The sequence below is a fragment of the Castor canadensis genome, chromosome 9 (genome assembly GCF_047511655.1).
Source record: "Castor canadensis chromosome 9, mCasCan1.hap1v2, whole genome shotgun sequence".
NCBI lineage: Eukaryota > Metazoa > Chordata > Mammalia > Rodentia > Castoridae > Castor > Castor canadensis.
Window position 1 is genome coordinate 136,211,648 of NC_133394.1, and position 14,918 is coordinate 136,226,565.

Below are 14,918 nucleotides of genomic sequence, written 5' to 3' on the forward strand. Positions count from 1 at the left end.
TCCTTAACTATCTATCATGGAGGGATGGAAGTTATTATAAACTAGGAAAGGATAAAGATTATGTAAGCTAGCTCTGTTAGGTAGTTTTTTCATGTTACCTTTGAGTCTTTTGGAATGGTAGAATTCCTAAAAGAAAGTTTCTTTTGCCATTGTGTTAGATGATTGTGGTGGTGGTCACTTTGTTTATTAGCATTAACTGTGGGCTTTAGTTACATCTGTTGGATCCAGTTTGTGTTTAGCTAAAGAAAGAATCTTAGGTGTTTTTTTCATTCCAATAGGTGTACAATCCTCGAATCAGAGTCGAGTCTCTATTGGTGACAGCTATTAGTAAAGCTTCAGCTCAGCAAAGGGCTGGTCGAGCTGGACGTACCAGACCTGGGAAATGCTTCAGACTTTATACAGAGAAAGCTTATAAAACAGAAATGCAGGTAAGGTTATTTATTGCTGTACCTTTTGTGTTTGGAAGGTTAAATTGAATGTGCTATCAAAAGAAACTTGCTTCATTTACTTCAACTTTTAGGACCATTATGCTCCTTAGTTTGCCCTGAGTGAGATTTATGATGCAGTCTCCAGTGCAACTCTTTTACAATTTTAAGTTGAGGTGGATAACACCAAACATGTTGAACATTGTGAAGATAGTTTGAGGAAAGCCTGTTTTCTTTCTCACCTATGCCAGTTATTTTTCTTCTCTGAGGCACTTCTGTAAAAGTAATGCCAAAGCAAATAGCTCAAGAGGCAGGGGCACTGGCACAGATTTCCTCATCTCCTAGGAAGTATTAAGGAATATTTAACATAACGAACACATGTTTTTGTTTTTGCTAGGATAACACCTATCCTGAGATTTTACGTTCTAATTTAGGATCAGTTGTGTTACAATTGAAGAAGCTTGGTATTGATGATTTGGTGCATTTTGATTTTATGGATCCACCAGGTATGCCTCATCATAGTATAATTTATCGGATCTTTTAACCAAAGTTGACTCTTCCTTCTGCAGAGCGTATGCATTAAATGTTGTACCTTTTTCTTCCGTATGTGTCAAGATAGGGCTTATGTGATGGTAGTAGAAGTAAGAGGGGTGACAATAACAGTGGCACATACAATTCCCCTCTCCCTTGTCAGAAGTTACTCTGGGAATTTAGGTTAGTTATCATCTGGACATCAAAATGTGAGAATTGCATTTCCTAATTTTTCTTATGGGGAAGTAGTGTGATAAACACATTGATGAGTTAACATTTACATAATATATTTAGAATGAAGACAATTACAAGTGCGGGAAAATTGTGCAGTTTTGTGTGATTCATTGTTTGCTATATCTGTATAATTTAATTTGATAACAGTCTGAGTTTCAACTTAACATTGTAGAATGAAAAATGAGATTGCTTATAGTAGTTTGTATTTTGTCAAATTTTTGCTTGCTTATGGCATTTTGTCTAATAGATTGCCTTTTCCCTCTAGCTCCTGAAACTCTAATGAGAGCCTTAGAACTTTTGAATTATCTGGCTGCTTTAAATGATGATGGAGATCTGACTGAATTGGGATCCATGATGGCAGAGTTTCCTCTAGATCCACAACTGGCTAAAATGGTTATTGCAAGTTGTGACTACAACTGTTCTAATGAGGTCCTATCTATTACTGCTATGTTGTCAGGTAATAGAGGGAAAAGAACTGAAAAAAGCCCAGCTCTTCAGAGTTTGGGTGGACTTCTCTTTCATTTGTGTTATTTAATATTTAGTTTGATAGTGGATTTTATAGATGGTTTTAAGGAATTCATTTTGTTTCCTAAATACCTTGTAAATAGCTGCATAGTGATAATAGTACTTACTAAAGAAACAACTTTGTGCACAAAACAGAAAAACATTGGCTCTCTTGAGTGCAAATAAAAATTGCAGTAAGAATTAAGTTTGAATGCAATGGTAACTGAATTCTTGTTAGGTCCATGAGCACTATCTATGAGGTTTATAAGTGAAAGTACAAGAAGAACTTTGTTCTGGTACTTGGCACCATTCAATGAGCCTGTGATTCATTTAAATTGAGCCTTTTCTACATGTATAAATGTATATTTCAATGATAGTGAAACAAAGAGAAGTGATCATGTATAATTTTAGGCTTAAAATCCAATCTGGTTTTGGTACTTTTTTGCAATGGAAGAAAAACAACTTGGTTACAGAAATACACCTAATAGGTAATTTGGTAATTTTTGAAAATTAGTCTAGTAAGCTGAGGAAATAGTGCTATTTTTTAGAAGTAATAAAACTTAATCCACAAGTAAATAGTAACTTAGAAATTAGACTTTCGAAAGGAGAAGAAATACTATTAACAAACAAATGAATAATGATTCTTAAAGTTAAAAATTGGCAGGTTTTTAATGACAACCAAAATACAGTTTATGCGACTAGTTTCTGTACTGTAGAGAAATAACTTCTAATTGCAATGTGGTTTATTGGTCTTGATAGCTTAATGATACAATTCAAAACCTATGGAACCAAAGAAAAGAATAAATTAAAAATTTCTAAATATAAAATTATGGCTAAGTTTAGATGTATGGTATATTCTAATGGTGTGACTTATTTAAGTAGCTAAAATGTTTTCTTGCCGAGTTATGACTGATCAGACTCAGAGCAGATGGGCAGGGCAGTATTGAATCATTTTAATTAAATTGTAGTCTCTCTTGCGGAGGTGGTGGTAGGTTGTTGTCTGCCTTTCTTTCATGTTTTGTTAGATTCTCCCAGTTGTCCTCCTTAGATGTTAGTTTTTAGAGAAAGTGTGGGGTAAGAATTAACAGATAATTGTATGCCTGTCTGTTACCTGCTTAGGTTTTATTCCTTTAGATTCTCTTAATTAGACTTGCTATATAATACCATTGTTTGAGTTTAGAATATTAGTCCTTTAAAATTTGTCACTATGATGAGATCAAAATCTTCCAACTACATTTCAGTCTCATTTGTAATATGCAAAACTGAGGGTTGACTGTTAGTTCTCCTTAGAACGTAAGAAGAATAAGCATTTGTTTGCAGCAGGGTTTTTTGTTTCTTTTTTATTTTTCTTTTTTTTTTTTTAAATGGGCCATTTGTGGGAAAAATATAAAATAAGGAGGAAGAAGTCATGGAACAGAAACAATTTGCTGAGCTTGTAAAGCTTTGTCTGCCTTTAGTTTCTGAAGTTTTGTGATGAAAATCAGAGCCCTTTGGGGCTCTACTTACTCATTCCCATTTAATTGGTGGCTAGTTCACATTAACACCACAGCTGCAAGAAGTTTCTGTGTTTTATGAATCACCTTGCTTCACTCACTTCAAGCAAGATTTCATACTCACCGTGATCATGCTCCGTTGTCTTTATTTGGCTACTTGGGCATCTTTTTAAAGGGGAACTGTATGGGAAAGAGTTTGATGCTGTATTTGGTCTCCTTGTTGATAATTCCCATTATCTTATATATAAACTGATAATTTATTATTTTTTATTAATAAGGTTTTAAGAGCTTAAAAATGTGTTGAAAAAGTCCCAGACTTGTTAAGTATTTATTTTCATACTGCTTTTTATGACTATGGAATTGCTAAAGTGAATTAAGGAAAGTTGTATTTCAAAAAATGAGGTGCACACTTTGTAACAACTTAAAGTTTTATGTAAATTAATTCTGAGGATCTAAACATACTGTAGTAGTTACATATTTTGATGACCCTTGAAATAATGTCTGTTTGAGACTGTCAACTTTTTTTTAAATACTGGCTTTTGCTTTTATCTTGAGGTTTTGATTCAAATCGGCTTTTCTTTTTCTTGGTTGGTTTTGTTTTTTTTTTTTTTAACTTGGGGTCTCATTTACTGATCTTTTTATTAAAATGCTGCAGTACTAGACTGAATACTTCAGCCTTTTTGAATTTTCTCAATTCTTAAGGCGGTTAAACCTTCCACCACTACTGCTATCATCAAACCCAAGATTTCTTGATATTTTTATGTTTGCATATGCTTCTGCTCACCGGTGCTAATAGTGATACCCACCAGTTGGAATAGCCACAGAATTAGGAACAAGAATTCTGATAGAAGTGTGGCAGTAGACTGGTTGCAAAGTTATTTAAGTTCTGTAGTGGGCCAAGTATAGTTTCCCAACTTTTCTCGGCCATTCAGTGGGTTAAGTAGGATGGCCATTTGAAAAATTACGATTAACTAAAAGGCTATTGACACCATAATTCTGGTTATTGGTAGAGCTATCAGCACTGGTTTTTGAAATAAGTCGAACTTTCTAGTAACTCGATGGCCTTCAGAATAGCTGTTTTGATGCCTACTTTTAGATCTAGTTAAAATAATCAGGTACTCTGTAGCTTTGAAACCCTCTTGTCTTACAGATGTGGTTAGGTGTTGATGTACCAAATCAAGGTAGTAAACAGTCCAAGATGCAGTTGGAGGCCATCCTGCCCTGCCCTATGCTCTGTGAACTGACCTAGCTAGGCCTTGTTCCTCTATCTGTGAATGCGTGACTCATCGATATGGGCGTTTGTGTTGGGCCCATACCAACCTTGTTTAGTCCCACAGTGTTTTGTTCGCCCCACGGAGGCCAAGAAAGCTGCAGATGAGGCCAAGATGAGATTTGCCCACATAGATGGAGATCATCTGACACTGCTGAACGTCTACCATGCTTTTAAACAAAGTAAGTGTAAATTAAATTGAAGGTGCTCTTTTGTCCAAATGTCATTGCAGCATATAAGATGTTTCTCCATCCCACCTTCATTTATTATCCGTGACAGCTTTACATTAGAAACCCAGAGATATTCTAGAAAAACTCCTGACTAGCATTAAAATAGAAATTGCCAATCTTTTTCAAAATTGTTTGAGTTTATAATCAAGGGGAAACACACTGATTATAGAAAAAGCCTGAGAAATACAGGGCGACAGAAATGAAAGACTTGTATAAACTTACCAGTAAAACAGAAATTATGCTGTACTTCACCTTGGTCTTGTAGTTCGTACAGTTTTTCATTTTTTCACAAATAGTTTTGTATCTTTTATGTAATCACTACTCTTAACATTTTTTACTAATAAAATTTTACATTAAAACTAAAAGTAGAACAATGAGCAACAAATTTGAATGACCTCAGATTTAAACATGGTTTGTACACGTGAAAGGGAACAGTTCAGCTGTTGTATTAGCTGAAGAAATGAATTGTAATTGAAAAGAGGTATCATTTGCCTATGTAAAACTGACAAAAAGGCTAAAGGAAAATATTCCTTAGCTGTGTTGTAATGAGTTTAGTGTAAAAATCATTCACAGGAGGTAGGAATGTTAATATTTATGGTCTTTATGAAAAACAGGTTTTATTTTATCAGTAATCTTAACAACTCCATAATACTGTTTGACGCAGAAATAATGTAGGAAGCCTTTTCAGTACTCTGAGAACGCATACATGATAAAATGTTTCATGTCAGCAGTATTTGTAATAATTTGTTTAAGAAGTTGAAAACTACCTAGATGCCTAGCAATGAATATATGGTTCTGTAAGTTTTTGATATACACACATGATAAAATATTGTTCTGGTTTTAAATCATGTTAATATTTAGTGAGCTGGAAAATGTTTGCTAGTTGTTTAAATACTGAGGAAACAGTAATAATGATCAGGTTATTGCTAGCTGCTTTTTGTTGGATTATACCACTTAAATTGAGAGGAAAACTTTATATAGGAAGAAAAAATCAACAGGAACTTAAAAGGTTTGATTTCTGCATATCATAGATTCTCCATGAGGATGATACATAATCACATTGCTAGCCCTGCATTAACACCCAGACCCAAAAATGTTGCTCTGAAAGTTTATGATTTCTGCTAGAGAGAAGTTAATTTCCTCATTTATTAAGTTGACATTCAAATTTGGCAACTCATTTGAACTTTTTGGTAGCACCAGAGATTGAATACAGTGCCTTACACTTGCTAAGCAGGAGTCTTTCATGTGTCTGTGTGTGTGTGTGTTCCTAGGGTTTGAACTTAATGGCTTCATAGGACTATTCATTTTTGGTTCAATCAGTCTTCCTCCCACCCTTTGTTGAGATGGGGTGTTGCAAACCTTTTTTGTCCTGATCGGCCTGAAACCATGATCCTCCCAATAACAGCCTCCCACCATAGCTTTGTGGTTGAGATGGGGTCTTGGGAACTTTGTGCCCTGGCTGTGATTCTCCAGATCTTAGCCTCGAAAATCTCAGCCTCCCAAGTAGCTAGGATTACAGGAGTGAGCTGCTGGCACACAGAAAGGAGGAAGTCCTTTTGCTTTCAGGTTTTTTTTTTTCATATAGGATCTGCACTTTTGCTAAGGCTGGCCTTGTTCCGAGCTGTTCCTATCTCTGTCTCCCATCACACCCGGCTACACTCATTTTAGTATCTCATAGAAATCCTGTTTACATTCCCAAAATAGTGCCTATTGACTTTGACAAATCTCTTTATGGGGTGGTGGCAAACAGAGTACCTACATTTTACATAGCCTGGTATGAATAGATGACTGTCAGTAAGGACAGAGCCTTTCTCTGCCCAGTCCTAAAACATTGGCAGATATGGGAGGTAGAAGCAGAAACTTAGTGACAAACCAAGAACTGAAGGCCCAGTGTGTGGTTTCCTTTAGAACATTTTATCCTTCTTAAGTCCAAATAGTGGTAACACATTATGTTGAAGACTGTCCGTGATAGGATAGGTCAGTTCTAGAAACCTGTATTCCCAGTGTATAGCATACATCCTACTGGATGATTAAGAGATTATAACCTAATGTCAGATCATGCTAACTGCTCTTAAGAGGGAAGACCTAGGGAAGAAGCACACTCATGTCCATCTTGGCTCTCAGAATCTCCTTTGATATTATGAAGAGTCATTGTTTAAGTGATAATTACAAGATTTTGAAGGGACAGCATGGGTTTTTTTTACTTCATTATCCTTTAGACATTTTAACAAATTCTTTTAAAATTAGAGAATTGTCTGTTAAGCTTTGGTAATTATAAGAGCGACCACTGTATTTGAATTTCATAGTTATGCTTTGACAGTGAAATTTAGGATCATACTTTGAAACTTCCTATTAAGTGTAAATACAGCAATGAGATACTTGAAATTAGAGGAAGTTAAGTTTAAGATGGTGCGCTTACTAAGTAATGCTTGTTCTTTGTGTGCATTTTTGATATTTGGGGGAATTTTCTGTCAAAATATTCAGCTGTAGACATCTACTGTGGGACCAGCAGTCAGACGGAGTGTAATGAATTAGAGCAATAATATCCGCTTGCTGGATGCGTCATTGTTTCATAATAAAAACTTAACAGGAGGGATGATAAGTCAATACTTTGTTTTTAGGCGTATTCTCTATATACTTGTCTTAATAAGGTCAAAGAAAAGAGAATGGCTCCATACATGATATAATTGTCCCCTTTTAGTCAAACTTAAAAGACAACCTTTTCAAACAAGAGCTCTTTATTTAGAAAGAAAAAAAATCATACTTTTCCAGATCACTGTATTACTTAAATATTTTTAGATACTTTCTTCTCATTTGTTTAATTGAAACATTAGTTACATTTGAAATTAGGTATATTTCAGATATTAGACAACGTGCTTTTCTAAGAGATAATGGTTAAGAACATGGTAAAGCCAAATGTTATGTTGACTAAATGTCTTAATATTTATGTAACTGACACCGTAGAAACAACTAGTTTTAGTTATTTTTGTGTATGTTGGGGTTATTCTAAAAATCATACAAATGGCTTTAAATCTTAAAAAATAGTTAAAATATCTGAAGGTGAAAAACATCTAAAAATGTTCCCGGATGTAGATTTTATTTACCCCATTTATCAAATTATTTCTGGCAAGTTTATATGTATAATAAAACCATGAGGTACCAGTTGTTTATCTTAAATAAAAATGGCCATTTTGTTGATTTAATTACTGGGAGAGGGTTTCACTTTGTTGCTCAGGCTAATGTAGAACTTAGGGGCTCAAAGGATCCTGCCACCAGGCAGCTCTTGTTACTCTTTGTATTTGAATTCTGAAGATTGGGAAGGGAATTTAGAGCCACGTTCCAGAGTCAAGTCTGCAGTCAATAAGCCCTTACTTAGCTTAGATATTTTCATTGCCTTTTGCCCATACACAGTTTCAGCATAAGCAAAAGTTCTAAATACAATTTTTTTTCTTTTATTTATATGCGCATATAATGTTGGGGTCATTTCTCCCCCCTTCCCCCTGCCCCCTCCCTCCTCCCTAAATACAATTTTAAATGGCCATCTTGTACTTCTCATTCTAAATGGGTTAGTTAATGGACTTCTACTTGTTAATGTTGTTTAATTCGAAGTTTGTTTTTTTCTAGTAGTGGGGTTTGAACTCGGCCTACACCTTGAGCCGTTCTCCCAGCCCTTTTTTGTGTGATAGTTTTTTGTTTTTGTTTTTCTAAGATAGGGTCTTGTAAACTTTCTGCCCACACTGGCTTTGAACCATGATCCTCCTGATCTCTGCCTTCTGAGTAGCTAGGATTACAGGCATGAGCCACCTGCTCTTTCTTCACGATCTTTCTCAAAGCTCTCTTTCTGACCTCCCTCTTTTCTGAGTGCATTTTGTAGCAGATAAGAATTTATTTATGTACCTATTATTTCTCTATAACTATTTAAAAGTTGGACATTACAATTAGTAGAATCCTATAACCAGAGAGAAAAATGTATGTCCCATGTTAAGGGTATGTTGTAGCCAGAGAAAGAGCAATATGTACCTAATTTTTATGTTTTTTTTTCTCTAACCATTTCACAAAAATCCTCAGTTTTTTTTCCTGAGTGAATCTGAACTAAATAATGCTGTTTTCAACATGACTTTTTACTTTGAATAATACATTCTGAACTCTTCAGATGAACAGTGCTGGCCTTTCAGACGTTTATCAAGGATTCTCTAGCACAGAAGTATTATTCTTTTGATAATACTTGTAATGAAGCCTTGTTTACCAACATGAGTAGATGTTCCACACATCTTTCTAAACTTCATCATTTATATTTCAAACTTTGCTTATAAATTGCTGAGAGGCAGATGTGTCACAAACTTGAACCTCACACTTCAGAGCCGTCTAAACTTGGGCAGAATTAAAGAGCAGTAGTCATTTGAAGATTACTTTTGTAGTTGATTATCGTAATTTAAGACTGGTTTTTTTGAAAATTAGCAAGACATGATATTTTACCTAAATCCCCCAACCCACTCCTGTCTATTAAACCATATGGTGGGCAAAAGCCAGGTGTATGTTAATGGTTAAACAATTAGATTTTCTAAGAACAGTTGATTCGAATAATGATTACTTTGGCATTCGGTATGTAAAACCATTCATACTATTTCTTAGTTTGAATTGACAGTAGAGCTTGTTTAGGAAGGTTGGTAACATTGTAGTCCATTTAAAGAAAATGATGTGGGTAAAGCCCTTTTCTGGATTACTTAGTTTATTCTTTATAACAGTTTTCCTTTTTAATTAGAAAATTGTTCTGTGGATGATTCATGGTCCCCCTTTTCACTTTCTCTCCAACTTTCAGATCATGAATCGGTTCAGTGGTGTTATGACAACTTCATTAACTATAGGTCCCTGATGTCTGCAGACAACGTACGCCAGCAGCTATCGCGAATTATGGACAGATTTAACTTGCCTCGTCGAAGTACTGACTTTACAAGCAGGGACTATTACATTAATATAAGAAAAGCTTTGGTTACTGGGTATTTTATGCAGGTAAGTGAATAATTCAAGAATACATAATTAAATATAAATGTTTACATATGTGATTTCTATTAAGTCCTTTGGATCCACTTTTAAACACAAAAATAAACTAAGAATACCTGTAAAAATTGATCCTAGATGTTGTTTCTAGTTTCTTTGAAAGAATTAAGTATACTCAGAAATTTTAGGTCTAATAACTAGCAAGTTGGTGCTCTCAGTGGCAAAGTTAGTACTCCAGTTAGATTGGACAGTTCTTTTTTAATTCCTGGAGCCTTTGTTATACCAAATGGACACTTTGGCTGTTTTCAGGTATAAATGTGAATTTCAGCCTTTTACTCTGATAAATGTAATCAGGTTTCTTGAATCTTGATCTTAATTGGAAATGTATTACTACAACGGTATACTAAAAGGAAGATGTTAATGGTGGATCTGGAAGTATACAATTATACTTTCCTTTTTATCTAAACATCCTCACATTTAAATACTCAAATAATCAGGTTTTATTTACAGTTGTACATAGTGGTCATTGGAATTTATAACTTAAAACCTTAGGGAACTGCAAAAGGTCTCATGTGCTATGTTGGAGGTTATAGGAACTGAAACATGTTAATCAGGTAAATACTGGGCACATTTATTTTAAGGAGGGGTGTGAAATGTTGGAAAGTTTTGTTTGAAAAACTCAAAACCTTACAATAAAATTGAAAACCAATCTATTAAGTTCAGCTTGATTTTAATTTTCTATCTCCTACTTATTTATTCTTTTTTTGTCTTTGCCTGTTGTTTATTAGGCAAAATGTGGTCAGCCTTAAGGGCCAGTTGTGCTCAGTATATAAGATGCATCTCAGTACAGTCAGAGGCGATCCTATGAGGTGTCTCTGAGTCAAAGTGACAGAATTACTGAGGCATGAGCTCTTTTGTATTAGAGTTGGGTGAATAATGTAGTTGAATATAAATTTTTTTCCTCCATAGACTTCATAACTATATTTTTAATATTTATTTAATATGTACCACTCTATTATCTTATTTTTGGTATGTTCTTAAATTTATTTGTAATACCCAAAAAAGACTGATGAAGTCATATTCAAGCAGTATTATACCTGACACCTAGTGGGTACTTAATAAATACTGTGTAAACTTGAGTTGATTCTATTATTCATGCATATTCTTTTTTGCACAGAGTTGTAGAATTAGAAAGGGCAGACATCTTCTGACAGGACATTTGTTAATCGAATGTTAGGTGAATGTTACCAGTCAAGGAGTGGATTTCATGTAACTATGTAACTAACTGCCTTCTTTTTCCATTTTTTTTTTTTTTTTAAATCATTCTCTTTGTGGGCCACCATTCCTCATTCCTTATTGCTCTTTTATCTTAGACACAAGTCTGGTCATTATTTATGTACTCGGTAGTTGGCAGAAGAAGGACCAGGTAGTAAATATTAGGGTGTGTGAATCAATTAGATTCTTGTCACAGCTCTCCCTGTCCTGGTAGTGTAACAGCAATCATAGACAAACCGTGTTCTTGTGTCCCAGTAGAACTTAGGAATACCGAACTTTGAATTTCATATGATTAATTTTTTTGTGCTTCATAAAATGTTTGCTTCTGATTGTTTTACGTTCCAGTCATTTAAAAACATAAAAGTTACTCTTGGCTCACAGACTTCATGTAGGCTTGGGAATTGAATTTGGCCTGCAGGCTATATGTACATGGCTGATTTCTGCTTTTTTATTAAGCAATTATGAATAAGAATAGCCCTAGAGTAAAAAGCAAAACATGAGACCTGCCTGTATACTTTATACAACTTTTGTACTTAGCACATCAGAAACAGTGTACTAATTTACTGGGTTTTGGTTTCAGGTGGCACATTTAGAACGAACAGGGCATTACTTAACTGTGAAAGATAACCAGGTGGTTCAGTTGCATCCCTCTACTGTTCTTGACCACAAGCCTGAATGGGTGCTTTATAATGAGTTTGTTTTAACAACAAAAAACTACATCCGAACGTGTACAGATATCAAGCCAGAATGGTAAGCACACTTTGAAGTTTTTTTTGTTAGTATTTGCTCAGAATAGAATCTGACTCCATTGCAGGCATCATGATCTTCTTTTTGCTTATCGGGTGACTTGCTTTTTTCCGCTAGGGATATATATTCCTACGTATATATTCATTTATCTATATTCTGATGCCTACATACAGGCATCAGAAATTTACCTGATGGTCTGATTGTCTCATAACACAGTTTTGTGTGTAAGAGGACGGGGCCTGTTCATATGGGTAGGATTGGGATTTGAGTAGAATCAAGAGATAATTGGAACTGTTCTCTTTCTGCTGTGCTGAATTAAGTCCATACTATCCTCTGATTGTAGAAGTATGATTTTAAAACTTTTGTCTCATTACATTGAATTATAAATATATTGTGTTGGTGTTTTTAGGAACTATGAAAGCACAAAAATTACAGCTTCTGGTGTCTGAGCATTATAGTCTTTTAAACATGTAATTACAACTCATTGTTTAATTTTTGATTTTTGGGCAGAGCCCATTGTGTTAACTTAGAATGGGAAATGTCAGCCAAGAGTGGCAGAACTGAAAGCGCTTGTGTTAGGTGATGTCACTTGTGCTGCTGCTTTCCCACACTGATATTAATACTTTTGACACTTACTTTGTGTAGAGCATTACCAGTTTATCTTAGATGCTTTGTTGAGAAAAATTTGAATCGCTAAAGCTTAGAAAAGATTTTGGCCGTGTACTCTTTAGGGTATAGAGTTATATTTATGGCTATTAAAACATTGAAAATGAGAAGATGGAATCATTTCAGTATCATATTTCTTACATAGAACTTAATGCCATAACCTCAAAGATGCAGATCAAAATAGTATGTTAGAGCGAAGAAATGAATGGCCTTACGTGTTATCTTATGTTAATGTATAGAAATGGTTTTTAAAAGAGTATGTCCTGAGTATACCTTCTACACTTATATGGAAATCCAGCAGTGAAGCTGTTGAAATAATGTTAAGTAGGGGATGAGGAGGGGGTTGAGGGAGAATGATAGTAGGAGTGGACCTAACCCAGGTACATTGCAAGTATATATGGAAATGTCACAGTGACAACCCCCCGTACAATAAATACATGCTAATAAGTGTTTTTTAAAATGAAAAATATATATCTTGAGGTTTTTTTCAGTGTTTTTGGTAAATTCAGCAGTTTTGTGTTTTACTAAACATATCTAAAAGTGGTGCTTGTAAACATTTGTAAATTAATTGTGGGTTTGTCAATTTCCTTTGTTCATCACTGTAGTAAAGGTTAATGCCTAGCCTATTAGCAACCTAGTACTTCAGTTAAATGTTGATTTGGTGATTTTTTTTTTCTCCCTTCTGGACAGGTTGGTGAAAATTGCCCCTCAATATTACGACATGAGCAATTTCCCACAGTGTGAAGCAAAGAGACAGTTGGACCGTATTATTGCCAAACTTCAGTCCAAGGAATATTCACAGTACTGAATTCAATGCTTAGAACTGAACTTATTCAGAGGACAGCTTTAAAAGATGAGTGAACTCAAAAGTTCAAGTTGTGCCCTTCACGTTGGTTCAATAATGGCCTTTATTTGAAAGCTTTTTAATTTTTCTTTACAGTAAATATTCCATTCTGATTTCATAAATTAAACATTTATGCCTCCCTTTTGTGTTGACACTGTAGCTCATACTGGAAAAGTCGATCAATGTTTTGCAGTTTATTGAAAGTAGTTCTATATATAACAATGTTATAAGCATTTCTTTAGAAATGGTTGAAAATGCTTCTAAAATGTGATTATCGACCATGGTATGCATGATCGTTGTAATTGTTGACATTCCTTTTAGAAGTTGTGAAATGTTACAACTTGTGCTTATGTAGACACAATCTTCTGTCTCAGTACAGAGGCACTGACTTCAATAAAGTCTATTTATACTAATATTGGCCAAAGCCCATTGGTATCTTTATTCTAGTCTCCACATATAGCTGCTTCTCGACCCAAGTGTGGGGCTTTTTCTTTTTTTTTTATTATACTGTTATTACATATTTAGCATCTTTCCACAAAAAAGCACTCCTTAGATAAAATAGTCATTAAAGTAGCATTTTTACGAGCATAATATAGCACTTGGTTAGGTTAATCAGTATGTGATCTAATGGGATGATGTGTAATACTTTTTGAAATTGAAAGAAAATAGTTTTCTCCTCCTTCCATCCCTCTCTCTCTCTTTCTCTCTCTCTCTCTCTCTCTCTCTCTCTCACACACACACACACACACACACACACACACACACACAAAAGGATGGGGGGTGTTGAGCTCCAGGTCTCTTACTTGCTACTTGAGCCACACCCCTAGTTCTCTCCTTGTCTTTCTTAAAGTTCATTTCATATGGCTAATACTGCATTATTTTGATAACCTCATTTTTATCAGATTTTATTTTCAGATGACCATAATAAGCACCCAAACCTGAGAAATGTTTCATTTGTATTGGATAGGAGGGACCAATATTGTATTGTAGATCAGTTTTACTAAATTTTCTATGTTGGAAGTTTTATGCAATTTATAAAGTAATTTCTGCAGTCTCTTTAAGTACTATTTGACCTTCCGTTTCTCATAATAGGCAGTAGACAAGTTCAAAACAGATCTGGAACTAAAAAATGAGATGTTTGATGTGGCCCATCAAAGATTCTGTAATCAGTTGTTTCCACTTGAAGACTAAATACTTTAATTTTTAATGTTTGGGCTTCCCCCCCTTTCTCCCCTTAAATTTTTTTTAAACATGAAAAGGGGGCCTGTGCAGTGGCTCAAGTGGTAGAACACCTGCCTAGCAAGCATGAAGTTCTGAGTTGAAACCCCAGTATCGCCCCCTAAAAAAATGTGAGATGAAATGTATGTGTTGCTGGGATTTGACTATATTTGGAAAGTACTTTTTAATAGGTAACATAGGAAGTTAGTTGCACAATTTAACTCTTCTAGTGTGCCAAGGTGCCTTGAGGTTTGCAGTCATTAATGTCCTCTGTAGATACCTCATTTGCTCTCAAGGAATAATGCTAGGATAATATTTCAGGTTACATTTAAACAATGATTTGTCAGTTCCTGCAAATCAGTGATTGCTGTTCCCACTCTGATAACTTGCATTGGGAATAGACGTGGAAGTAGTAGTGCAAGCTGGACTCTGTTCCCCATCACAATCTCTACCTCACAACCTCCAGTTTTCCTAGGCTGGCCA

General features: G+C 34.9%; 1 protein-coding gene across 1 annotated transcript in view; it reads left to right on the forward strand.

Moving 5' to 3' along the window:
* Window positions 1-13,630, forward strand: part of Dhx15 (DEAH-box helicase 15) — a 47,544-nt gene extending 33,914 nt beyond the window's left edge. Inside the window, exons 8-14 of the mRNA XM_020181997.2 lie at window positions 279-428; window positions 823-931; window positions 1,456-1,647; window positions 4,517-4,639; window positions 9,507-9,697; window positions 11,541-11,710; window positions 13,064-13,630. Of these exons, the coding sequence (XP_020037586.1) occupies window positions 279-428; window positions 823-931; window positions 1,456-1,647; window positions 4,517-4,639; window positions 9,507-9,697; window positions 11,541-11,710; window positions 13,064-13,181 (1,053 nt within the window). The 3' untranslated portion in view covers window positions 13,182-13,630. The remainder of the gene's footprint in view (window positions 1-278; window positions 429-822; window positions 932-1,455; window positions 1,648-4,516; window positions 4,640-9,506; window positions 9,698-11,540; window positions 11,711-13,063) is intronic.
* Window positions 13,631-14,918: the final 1,288 nt, after the last annotated feature.